At 43.7% G+C, this 12441-nt stretch overlaps 1 protein-coding gene across 2 annotated transcripts in view; it reads right to left on the bottom strand.

Annotated features, from left to right (window-relative positions):
* Positions 1-522: 522 nt before the first annotated feature.
* LOC110973618 (nucleosome-remodeling factor subunit BPTF-like) overlaps positions 523-12441 on the bottom strand; it is a 28131-nt gene continuing 16212 nt past the window's right edge. Inside the window, exons 9-21 of one of the 2 annotated variants that reach the window (XM_022224552.2) lie at positions 12092-12242; positions 10399-10573; positions 9619-10003; positions 8848-9029; positions 8264-8618; positions 7138-7463; positions 6537-6772; positions 5690-5915; positions 5232-5563; positions 4471-4644; positions 3881-4070; positions 3516-3600; positions 523-2790 (exon numbers count right to left, since the gene is read on the bottom strand). In XM_022224552.2, coding sequence (XP_022080244.2) covers positions 2606-2790; positions 3516-3600; positions 3881-4070; positions 4471-4644; positions 5232-5563; positions 5690-5915; positions 6537-6772; positions 7138-7463; positions 8264-8618; positions 8848-9029; positions 9619-10003; positions 10399-10573; positions 12092-12242 — 3002 coding nt within the window. In that variant the 3' untranslated portion in view covers positions 523-2605. The remainder of the gene's footprint in view (positions 2791-3515; positions 3601-3880; positions 4071-4470; positions 4645-5231; positions 5564-5689; positions 5916-6536; positions 6773-7137; positions 7464-8263; positions 8619-8847; positions 9030-9618; positions 10004-10398; positions 10574-12091; positions 12243-12441) is intronic. The other variant, XM_022224553.2, reaches the window with a different exon arrangement.

Genomic DNA, 12441 nt, shown 5'->3' with positions numbered 1-12441 from the left:
AGATGCGGTCACACCACATTACTATTGATAACACAAAAACACTATAAACCATCACGAAAAATAAGTGCAGAATATTTTCACAAAATTTATTTTTGGGACTCAAGTCTTATTAACTTGAGTTTAACCTTCTAATTAGGGACTTCCAAGTCATATGCTTGCAGTGACTTGAGTCATTTACCCGTCAGGACTTGAGTCAAGTTCCAAAAACATGTGAGTAGGAGTCACTGACAATACATAAAAGACCAGATTTTCCAGATTGTAAAAGAAATTGATTGAAAAAACCTGGTATCAGAAACAATCTTTACAAATGAATATCACCTCTGCTCAAAGGTTTCCAAACTATGCAACAACATTGAACACTGACCATTATTCTCTCTCCCCCCCCCCCCCAATTTAGAGATTTCATCTCTTGGGCTTATTTGCAGAACTTTCTTTTTGAAATGATTGAAACATTTTTGTCCTTTGAAACCACCTCTGGGAAAGATATTTTTACACCGAATGAAATGAAACAAGGCTAACAAATTTGATGAACTGTTTCTTCCCACGCCTGGTCCGATATTTTAATCATGCCAATAAATCATATTTACAATAACTGTGACTTAAACAAAACACACAAAAAAGAGAAAAAGAAACAACCAAAGTGTCCACCGTACACAATTTTGATCACTAAATGAAATCAACTTCTGAACTGGTCCTTAAACAATACAATACTTCTTGGGGTAGAAAAGGTGTTCTGTTATTTCATTTGATGAGTGCATTTAATGCCAGTGAGTATAAAAAGGTGCCCTTTTGTAAAACTTCCTTGAATTATTTACAGATTTCATGAACGAGGGATTTTGAAAGAGTCATAGTTTTCAATTCCGCACATCAGATATGTCAACACGATAAATAACATTACAATTGCTGCTCAATATTTACTAGAAATAAGTCTAATTTAAAGGATTACAGAATCTGTTCCCCAGTGTTTGTCTACACGTCTGCAGTTTCCCTAAAATTAATTCAGTCCATGTTAAGATTTACACATCACACTCCGTTGAGAACAACTTTACGAAAATAAATATCCTACTCATCATAGGTGCAAAATGTGTTCCCTGTAAAAATATTCTCAAGCACCCAATCAAGCATTTTTTCCGTTTCCTTCAAAAATGTAAAATATGTGTGGAAACTTTTTCCTCAAAATATGATTGCAATCTCAGACCTGTTCAGTTATGTGCAGATAATTCTTACACTCAGCATTTACACGTCTTTCTACCCCTCCCCCATGACGTTTACTGACGTTAACAAAATAGAGAGTGTAAAAAACCCACAAACTCATGGGATGAGAACAACTAATTTTCATATTTTTATCTCTGAACCTACTGAGGTCTTGAATCTATCAACGACCCAGTTCTTCCAAATTTCAATCAACAATCCATCCACACAGAAGGAAACCTAAAGAGAAAAGACACATGAATAAATAAGGGGGATAAACACAGGAAAAGCAATTACAGACCCTGTTCACATTTGACCCCCACACAATACAAGAAAAGAACTGTTTGTGCCGACAGTCAATACACCATGACACTGGCAAAAGGAATAAGTCCCTTCTCAACCTGAATTCCATTAATGACATCTGTATGACTAAATGTCATATCAATTCACACTAAATGTGCTTAAATGCTATAAATCTGAAGTAAATATAGTTATATACATACAAATGTACATGTCTGGAGAAATAGGGGACCTCTCCAGCAATGTTGAGAAGCTATTACAATACGATACATGCAATCTTCCTGGGACCTTCACACAACAAAACAGTGTGGCTGAATTTCGTTTTTGGTTTACATTTGCAAGAATTTGTCTTGAAATTCTGTACAGCAATAATTTAAAGTGTGCAGTAAAACAACAGCTGTACTGAACCAAGAAACAGAAATTAATATATACACTCTAAAGTGGCCTATCTGAAGTGGCCAATACAAGATAATCGCAGTAAACATTACCTGAATTTCTTAATTCTCAGATCAGTTATTTTTACAGTATTTTATACAGAGAAGAGTGACCACAAAAGTAGGAAAATGGAAGAATCTATCATGCGTGCAAAACATGGTCCGTAATTCGGTTTGTTGTTTTACCGCAAAAGCTATCACGGTTGTCCTTGAGTTCAAAGTTCTTCAATGTTCTCTGTGCATTACCCCACACGAAAATGGTGCAAAGACCACGTTTTGTAGAGGGAGGACACTTTGGGTGTTTTTGTTACCCAAAACACCAGCTGGAGTGAACAAAACCGGAGTAAACAACACCTTCCAATTCATGATAAAAAGCTTTGGCAGAAAGTGCACTTGACCATTAAATACCATCACACTGAAAGTCCTTTCCTCTTCCATTCCCTTTGCACGTGAAGTGCAATGAGGTGCACATTTCAATCATCTTCTTCTGCACCTTCAACAGAAAGTTGCAACATCAGTGTGCCATTCGGTGACTTGAAGAATTGCTCGGGTTTAATGTGAGTAGGGTCCCAAAGTGGATGAATTCCCAGTGGCTCCTCCGTGATCTGCGGCTGACTTATGTGCACGGCACCGTCAACCGGTCCCAAAGAGGGGCAATGGAGCAGCGAGACTTCAGCGCTTCACTCCTTGAAAGCCTTCATCTTCTGGATGAAGAACTTCTCCAAGACGTCGGCGCACTGGTAGAAGGAGGAATCGGATGGATTGTAGTAGCGGCAGTTGTCAAAGACACGGCTGATGTCACTGTTGAACTCGTGGAGCATGGTGTACTTCTTCCGCTTCAGCTTGTCCTCGATGGTGGAGAAGTCTGTGTGGAAAGGGAATGGGAAGGAACTTGTTTACAGATCCACACAACAGGTATCGCTGTGTCTCATTTACATTCAATTTCTGTTGCTTTTGCCATTTCCAAGTGTATTTTAGGACGTATAGTTTAATGCAAAGCTTAATTTGACTGAGGCTAAGACAACCCATTATTCCTCTCAGGAGGCAGAAATCTAAGGCTGGTCATGAACAGGGTTGGTTGTTCGAATGCTGGGAATGTACAACCGGTTATTAGCGCTAGTAGTTATTTGTGGCAAGCAACATGGCAGCGTCCTTGTGCATTCTTCGCGAGTTAATGTTGGATAACTGGGCTCACTTCTTTTCCATTTAAAAAATTGATTTCTGTCATGGAAAATTATTAATGTCATTTTGCAAAACTTTCCATTGTCTTCGGCTTTGTAATGCAATATTGGTACATTTTGCGGCTGTTCAAACATCAAATCTCACGAGTTTTTCTGTGTGTTTGTGTAAAATCCTGACGAGGAGGTGGTGTGTGATCCTGTTCCCGCCGTTCAAGCGCAAGAACACAAAACCCGTGTCAAGAACAGACCGCCCGAACTCGACCTAAGAGCATATGATATGTTCTCTTATCTTTTTCAAACAATTCCAAAGTGTATATTCAAGAGTTCTGTCACAAAACCAACTGACGAGGACACAAGATGACAAACTCAGTAATGCCAATGCAAATTGTCGGTAGCTAGTGTATCTTACCCATTGGTTCCTTGATGACTGTGTAGTAGTCAGGTGCATCAATATCACTCACAGGCTCAAGGAACGGCCATCCCATCTTGTGGCTCTGAAACAATGCAATGAAAAATATCACAGCATCACAGCCTTCAGCCCTGAACCCTGAGATACCCTGGATGAACACACCCTGTGGATCTCACACTCAGAACATCAACACATGCTGATGTGAGTGAAAAGTATGTGGAACTTGCAAGTCACTGCCATGAAAAGTACATGGTGCTGCAAGGATGAAGCAACGAAGCACTGGCCACTCTTAGGCCCTGTTTTGACTAAGATATGGTGGCTGAGCTCAGCGTACTAGACTATAATATTCCAACTTGTCTTCTTACCTGCAGCTGCCTCAGGACCTTCTTGAGGTGATCAAAGTCCTTCCCTTCCAGCTTCCGTTGGCTCTTCTGAGTCTTGGCCGACTGGCACCTGGGACAGATGTAGTTCTCGATGAACTCCGCCTCTCGCTGGGAGATGTTGACGCAGCGGCCGTGGAACCAGTCGTTGCAGTGATCGCAGCCGATGTAGAACCTGCAAGTGAAGTTAAGATGGGCGGAAGGTATTCAACTGCGTTCGAGCCGGCCTCACACTATGCAACTTTGCACAGGGTCTACTCCAACCTATGCCATTCACTGTACACTGAAATGTTTGCCAGGCCAAACTGGGCAGTGTTTGTCTTGATCTCTAATGATAACTTCCCTGAGAACATACATGACAAGCATCATTCTGTACCGAGCAGATTCATGAGGTAGAGCCTACTACACACCGGCTTGAACCATGACTGATGAACCCTTCAGTCACTTGACCCATTCTGTGTCAAATATTCTTGGATGGTTCCAAGTGATCAACACGAAATGGCAAAAGAACTTGGGGATGTTACAAAGACTGAAGAGTTAAGCAAGCACACCACTGTATGTCCTGGCCCACTTACTGCGTCTCATCGTAGGGCTGCCTACACAGGCAGTACAGGTCCTCCTCATTTTCCTGCCTGCGAGCGGAGCACTCGTCACAAATGTACTCATTCATGCTCTCTGCCACATCCTCATCGATATTGACACAGGTGCCATGGAACCAGTTCTGGCACATGTCACAGCCAATGTAGAACCTGAAAAACCAAGATCACATCGACAACTTCTTGACCATTTGCCACTCACCCTGGTCCTTTAAAATCCACCCAAAGGTTCTGATGGACTCTGCACAATATGGGTGAGGATTAATAAACTGAAGCACTCACTGCCCGCCTAGAAACTATACGTTGAGATATGAATATTTAACTTCACAAGAAATGGACAATGACACTTTCTTGTTAATGGGGAAACTGTAAGTGTGCCTTTACCGGAGTTAACATAATGAAATGCTCATTTATCAAGGATCTTGGTAGCCCCATGTTCAAACAATAGTCAGAATTACTTCAGCCTGGCTCAACTTGGAAAATAAACTTCTTTGGGAAGAAACTGCGAGTTTCAATATTCAGTTTTCAAAATTCATAATTCACAAACCTTTTCTTTCTTCAGTTCCTCCCACTTTTCACTCATTTCGGTTTCAGCAAGGTCTCACAAAACATACTTTGTGATAAACTGGAGATCTGAATACAATTCCCCTGCTGCATACAAAAGCTAAAAAGAAGGCTAAGGTGTATCCTTAGCACTCATTTAAAAGCTCATTTAAAAATGACGGGCTTCAGAAACTTACTTTGATGGATCATAGGGTGTTTTGCATATACAGTACAGCTTCTCTGGATCCTCCTCCTCTCCTTGCTGTGCTGTAGGCTTCTCTTCTTCCTCCACCTCAACTTTCATTTCCTGTCTCTCTGCCTCCTGGACAACTACTGCCTTGGTGGTCTCCTTGGTGTCAGCCTTGCTGGCCTCTCGCTTGGATTCCTTCTTGGACTTGGAGCTTGGGGACGTGTGTATCAGTTTCCTCTTCTTGGACTTGGAGACGTCCGACAACTTTTTGGTGACAGCCGTGGGATCCTCGGTCTGTTTGCGCTTCTTGGCTGCTTTGGTGGCCTGCTTAATCTCATCCTATTGAGCAAAATGAACAATAGAGCAATACTAACATTTGACAAAATTGGTTGAATGCACACTTGAAATAGATTTAAAAATACCGATGCCAAGATGGTTGTCAGAGGAAATCTTTCCACTGCTCACCTGGGCTTCCTTAAGGAGCATCTGTTCCATCAGTTCTCGCTTGGCTAAAATCTCCCTCTTGAGGGCCTCCTTGTGTTTGTACAGCAAGCCCACTAGCTTGTTAGAGGCCACACGCTGCCTCTTATCAGCCATGGTCTCCTCTTTGCGCTTGCGCTTCAGGTTCTGACGTTCCTCCCGCTCGATGCGGTCCAGGATGTTCTTCATGACCTGCTGGCATGCCAGCATCCTAACAGGAGAGACCACAAACACTGTGGCATCAGTATTCCTCAATGTTGTTGGCCAGTTGTCAAGCAGTTGAACAGAATTAAAGGATAATGTCCTTCTCTCTCTTTTGGATCTTTACGGTTTTTAAATCAAAGTTGTATTATATAAAACACCTGTGGGGCACTGCATAATTTGTTGTTGTCAAATTGGATATTAAATTATTACTGTTTGAAGCCACATATTACAGCACAAGCTTGCTGCCTATTCACAAATAAAATGCTGCGTCATCAGGAATTAGATCAGAAAAGGGGAAATTCGCCGCCCATACCTTTACCATTGACAAATACCAAAACTCTTACTTCTTGACCACCGTGATGTGAGAATGGTGTAATTCTAAAAAAAATGTAGAGGGCTGAAAATGCAACATCAGAAAATGCAACCTATGCGTTGTAGGTGGGTGCCCTCCAAACAACATTTGAAACTTGGAATCACAGAAGCTTGCAAGTGACACTCGACTCGAAGGTTTGTACCAACACTCTGATAGGTACAGAAATGAAAGGACAAACAACACAGAAGGTTGCTGTCCTCAGCAAGGGAGTGCGGAGGAGGGGGGGAGGATACATGCCTTTCGGAAGCTTCATACCTTTGGTGATCGGCCTTCTCCGTGGGTGACATGAGTCGCTGCTTGGCCCGCAACGTCTCCAGCTCAGCCGCCTCCCGGATGCTCTGCTGCTGCTTGACCATCTCCCGCTGGAACTGCAGCTGCAGCTTCAGCTGCTCCTCCCGCAGGGCTAGGGTCTGCTGCACTTGCTGCTGTTGCTGCTGCTGTTGCAGCTGCTGCTGTTGCTGTTTGAGCAGCTGCTGTTGTTGCTGCTGCTTCTATGGGTAAAACACCAGAGGAGGGTTATAAATTGCCAAGACGACACCCAGATGGTCGCTCAACAGTTATAATCTTCCTTTCAAACTGACAATAGAACTCAACATAAACATAAAGTTTACTCTCTTGCTAGGACAAAAAACTGAAATAACTGATGTTTGAAAGGACTTTATTATGAGTCTTTGAGCACCTCAGCTTCATTCCCAAAGGCAATACTCAACATTTCATTAAAAAACCTGGAGATATGGACTCAAACAGGATTGCAAAACATTAGAAAAAGTTGAAACCAAGTACACTATCCCATTACCTTTTCTATTCAAGATCCTGCAATCCAATTAAAAAATAAAAGCATTGAGAGAGCCCTCACTTTTTTCTGGGCACTTGACTGCCTCTTGGTGGGCGACTTGGGTGTAGCAGGCTTGGGCGTCTGGGCTTTCAGCACCTGTTGTTGCTGTTGTTGCTGCATTTGCTGCTGGGCCAGCAGCAATCGCTGCTGCAAGTCTAGTGGCGGGTTGCTGGTGCCGCCACCTGCCTTGGCCAGGGCCTGGGCTGTGGCAGGGGCAGCCTTAGCTTGGGGCAGGGCCGTCGTCTGCTGCTGCTGTTGCTGTTGCTGGGCTTGGGCCTGCTGCTGCAAGGCTTGCAGGGTGGCCTGAATATTGAGTGGCTGAGGCACGCTAGGAGTTTGCTGACTTGCTGCAGGAGTTTAAAAATGGCAAGCAATTAGGGGCTGGTCTTCATACCGTTTCAGGGATGGTTGTTCACTTACAGTTCCTCATGCTGATCAGTAGTGATTCAGTCATACACAAAGGTGACAGGACCAGAATATCTAGTGCAAGTACTGGTGCAAATTCCTGGACGTCTCGCAAAGTAATGTCAACGTTATCACAAACTGAAATGCAATTACTCTCTTAAGGCACTTCGTGAAAAAACCAGATAAACAGATAGGGTTTCACAAAATGACACCTAGGTGTGTGCGTACTGGTAACAGAGGCACTGTAGAATAATTCTGGCTTTCTGAATGGACATGCATATAACGGATATACTTTCAGAAAAAAAAATTTAAAGGGTTTTACATGAATGTACTCAATATATTGAAAAAATTATACCTGGAAACATTTTAATTCGAGAAATTTACGTAAAGTTTCCCTTTGAGAAAAAATGAACAAAGAGTGAGTGTAAACAGTGCTCGGTAACAGTGGGATGAAAACAAAACTTATGCAGTTCTGCACATTCTGTAAACCCAAATACCACCGAGTGTCAGTTTGTGGTGTCAACGACTTGCACAGCATAGCTACAGAATGTAGAATTTTTTTAAGACCACAGAGTATGAATACCTATTGAGAGTGACTTGAGATGAGGGAAGGAAACGTTAGCTGTTAAACACTAAAATGCAATATTCTTCAATTTGAAATGGCAAACAAGAGACAGCTTAGCAGAGACATTGAAGAGAGGTATTTCCATGATTGACGACTGTCCAAATGGATGTGCCCTACCTTGACCAGGTGTGGCAGCAGCAGTGGCAGCGCTGGGCGTCAAGACCAACCGCTGCAGTGTCGTTCCCTGCGCCGTCGTGGTCTGGATCAGCTGGGCAGCCATCATGTGGCCGGTGCCCTGTACCTGCACCTGGGCTGGGGTGATGACGAACCGCTGGTTGCCCACCATGACCGACTGGGCCTGGGCGGTGAAGACGTGTGCCTGGCCGGAGAGCTGCGTCTGGGCGGGGGTGGTGGCAGGTGTGGCGGCGGGCGTGGCAGAGGAGGGTGTAACAACTGCCGGGACGGCTGGCCGGATGACTTGATTGGTCGACTGAATTGGGAGTTTGCCAGGTGTTGCTACATTCACGACAGCCTTTTGAACATTAAAGGTGGAAAAAACATTCAACCGAAATACCTGAATTCAGAGATCAGGACAAACCAAGTTTTTCAGTAAAAAAACCTGTTTCCTGTTTAAACTAAACTCAGTGAAAGAACTTTTTAAACATCCATCTCACAAAATCCAGTCAGGAATACAAACATTTGCTTGCCTCTGCATTAAACCAGTCCCACTTTAATTATCAGGTAAAGTACAATGCACGTACCTGTCCAGGGATTGCACCGCCTTGTGGGGTCCTGACATACAGGGTCCTGCCGGCCACAGTGACCCCCGTGGCTCCTTTGGGGGTGATGGTAGTGACCTTGGAGGTTGGGGTGCCGGTGGTGTATGCTGGAAAACGTGTAGTATTGATCTGCATACCGGTCGTCATGATGGTGGGAGTGCCAACTTCACACAAAAGAGAAATCAGAGATTCTCTTCACAATCCTTTCAGAAATGCTGCTCAGTGATGTAACTTCCACAAGCACTGACCTAAACTCCTTGGGCCTTTTATTACTAGTGGCATTCCTTATTCCTCTAAAATCCTCCCTTGCGCCCAAACCAAATGACTCTTTTTGGCACATTCTCCTTGAACTCTCAAGGCGAATCCACTTGACTTGACCTTCCTAAAATCTTCAAATCCTTCATAAATCCATTCATGGCTTTGGAGGAATCCTTCATTATCCAAACGTGTAGTAAATTAGCTACAAATTCTATGCAGCCAAGTAAACAGACAACCTTTGAAAAGCAGTTTTGTAATCTATAGCAGAGAACTTGGGCGTGCTTTCTAATAGGTTCCAGGTAATTATGGGGAAAAGCGTAATAAGTAACAGAACTAAGTGGTATTAACATTCCATTTTAAATCAAGTATCACAACATAAAGAAGATAGATTATTGTTAATTGTTCAGCCCTGAGCATTTGTGGGATAAGGTATGAGTGTGGTCTTGAAGGGATGCTCAACATTACAAAGTGGAACAAGTTGAATAGATAACATACTTGTAGCACCGGTGGAGGCAAAGACAAACTTGGTTGGGTTGTACGTCTTCACCTGGCTCTGGCCCTGCCCTACTTGCACCAGCTGGGTACCCTGGAGAGTAGCACTGCCGGACACGTTCAGGACCCGTGGGGTTATGTCCTTGGCCCCTATCACCTTCTTGGCAATGGCAGGTGCGACGTTGGTGGCTCCCTTCTTGCGGGCCCCGCCCTTGCGGCTGGGCGTGTCCAAGGAGGAGGAGGAGGAAGAGGAGGTGGTTGCAGACTGGACAGTGGAGGTAAGAGGGGCCACACTGCGGGGAGTGGCTGTCTTGATGGTGGTCATGTTGGGCAGAGGGGTGACGGGGGTTCCCGTTGATGGGGACGGAGCAAGTTGATGGAACCTCCTCTGAGAAAATTAGACAATTTTAATGGCGTCAGCTCTTGATTCACGAGTATGTTTCTTCCCTCTCTGAGACCACTCTCATTTTGCCTATAACTTGTATTGGGGTATTTTTCAAGGGTATTAAGCCCCACATGAAATGAAAATCTTTGAAACCTCTAGCAAACCCTGAAGATCTAGGACTGGTGTTAAGCTCAAAAATTCAAAGGCTGAATCATGGAATGTGGCACTGGACACTTCATAAATAAAATGGCACATTATGAGGTTCCAGTGAGATGAAGCCTCGGCCTAATGACTCGAATCCAGGGAATCAAAGTTGGTGATATAGTTCATCTGTCTAACAAGGAAAATAGAACATTATGTTCCAGTTTTAGTCTAATAAAACAAACTCTCTGGCTGACCTGTTGTCCAGAGAGTCGCTGGTTTTTCAGCTGTTCCTCCAACTGGTCCTTGACCTGCTGCGCTGTGATTGGTCCAGATGACCCCTTGGTGGTGGTAGTGTGCTTGCTGTCCTTAGCACTCTGGGAGGTCTTGCTGTTCATTTGCTGGTGTTTCTCCCGGGCCAGTTTTTGCATACTGAATTTTAAAATGACAACAGATGGAACAGTTTAGTACTAAGAAAGCTTTTTAAGTACCTGCCTAACAGTATATGCATCCTGCCTGACGATGTATGCATCCACTAAATCCACACGGTGTAGAAGTGCGCCCTCACTGGTAAAGAAGAGATAGCCTCTGGGAAGTTTTTCCACTCGGCTTATTCATGCGCATATGCAAAGTCTGTACAGTCGACTCTCGTTATTACGAAATGCACGGGACCAAGTAGAAATGGTCATTGTATCTGAAATTCACTGTAGGCAGAACGCAGTGCAATGGCTTCGGTACATTGCGTGAATAGGTCCTTTTGCGTACAATACCATGTACAATGTACTGTACATGCATACCCGTAAACGTGGTTGATGTTAATGATGTCAAAAGATCTCTCGGTTATGATTAATCAAATATAGTGTGATGTGTTTAGAATAATAAACTTCCCTGTCATATGACAGTATCTTTAAGATATGTGAAAGCATCAATCAAGGGATTTTTAAAAGACTTTCGACCGCCATGGGTGATGATGAAGCTAACAGTAACTAAACCGCATGCACATGTAAGCGTGTGTGTACCTGCAAGAATGTGAAGACTCATCAACTGGAGCCCCCATCCAATGAAGTAGTCTTTCCAACACAAACTGTGTCATGGAGAGACATTTTTTATTTAATTTACTGTCTGTCTTGATGACAGGAAAACTGGAAACCGATGTCTGTATATCACGTTGTAAGCGTGTGTGATGCATGTGGAGGGGCGGGTGATAAGCCTTATGCTGCGGCTGGATGGAAATTTTGTGGGAAAAATGCTCGCTTTGAGTACGAGCAGTACAACCTCAAATTAAATTCATGTACACAGACAATACAAACATAGACATGAGATCAAATTCTGTGAATGAACCTGCAGCAAATCTGTGATGGCAGTGTGTTTTCGTCTTGCAACTGTAGAGTTGCATTCGTATATGATGTCATGGATTATACAACCCTTTTTTGGTAGGAATTGTATACTGACCGGTTGCTGCATTTCCATCATAACTTCTTTGGCAATGGTTCAGCCCGGGGGAACCAGTGTGATGCACTGTGTGCACATGTTTTTACCACCGCGATTCGCAAACGTTCGTTATAAATGGGTCGTCAACAATGGTTTTTCAGGCAACGGAGCCACGAAAACCTTTCGTTTTAACAGGAATTTCGTACAATTCGATTTCAGTGTAACAGATTTTCTCCCTACAGAACTGTGCACGTTTTGGCCAGGACCAAAGATGTGTGTTTGTTATGACTGAAATTTTGTTACAGCCGATTTCGTAGTGACGAGAGTCGACTGTACTTTCAAACAGCACTTAGTGGTACATGCATGGCATGTCCCATGCAAAATCCAGCACAAGCACATGGTGTCCCACACAGGACTGCCATTGCAATGTAAGAAACACCCTCTATTGCTCCCACTCGGAGTGGATGCATTCAGTCCGCAACATGCTTCGCTGTGTAAACTGAACATTTTAAAATTTACCAATCTCCAAACTGGGCAATCTCCCAGAGTTCCATCTCTTCCTCTTTGACCCAGGTTTCGATGACCTGTGGACCCTTGGGCTTGACCGGCTCGGGAGGCTTGATAGGAGCAGAGCTGGACCGTAGGCCAGAGCGCTGAGGCTTGTGCACTGCTAGGAGGACAGAACAAAAGGGCACATGAATTGTAGATATTCATTACAGCATGTGTCCAAATGAATTGGCTTTGGCTAGCTTTAACACAAAAGTCAATGGGAACTGCTGTAGCCACTAGACAGAGGTTTCAATAGGTGTGTGCATTACTTTTAGCCACAGCCAAATTATTTGGACACAGCCTAAATTTACTATACCTGG

This window comes from Acanthaster planci, linkage group LG07, assembly GCF_054643075.1.
Source record: "Acanthaster planci isolate LZ-2023a linkage group LG07, COTS_SCS, whole genome shotgun sequence".
In the NCBI taxonomy this organism is placed as follows: Eukaryota; Metazoa; Echinodermata; class Asteroidea; order Valvatida; family Acanthasteridae; genus Acanthaster; species Acanthaster planci.
The sequence above is the reverse complement of the archived record's forward strand: the minus strand, read 5'-3'. Positions and strand labels throughout refer to the sequence as shown.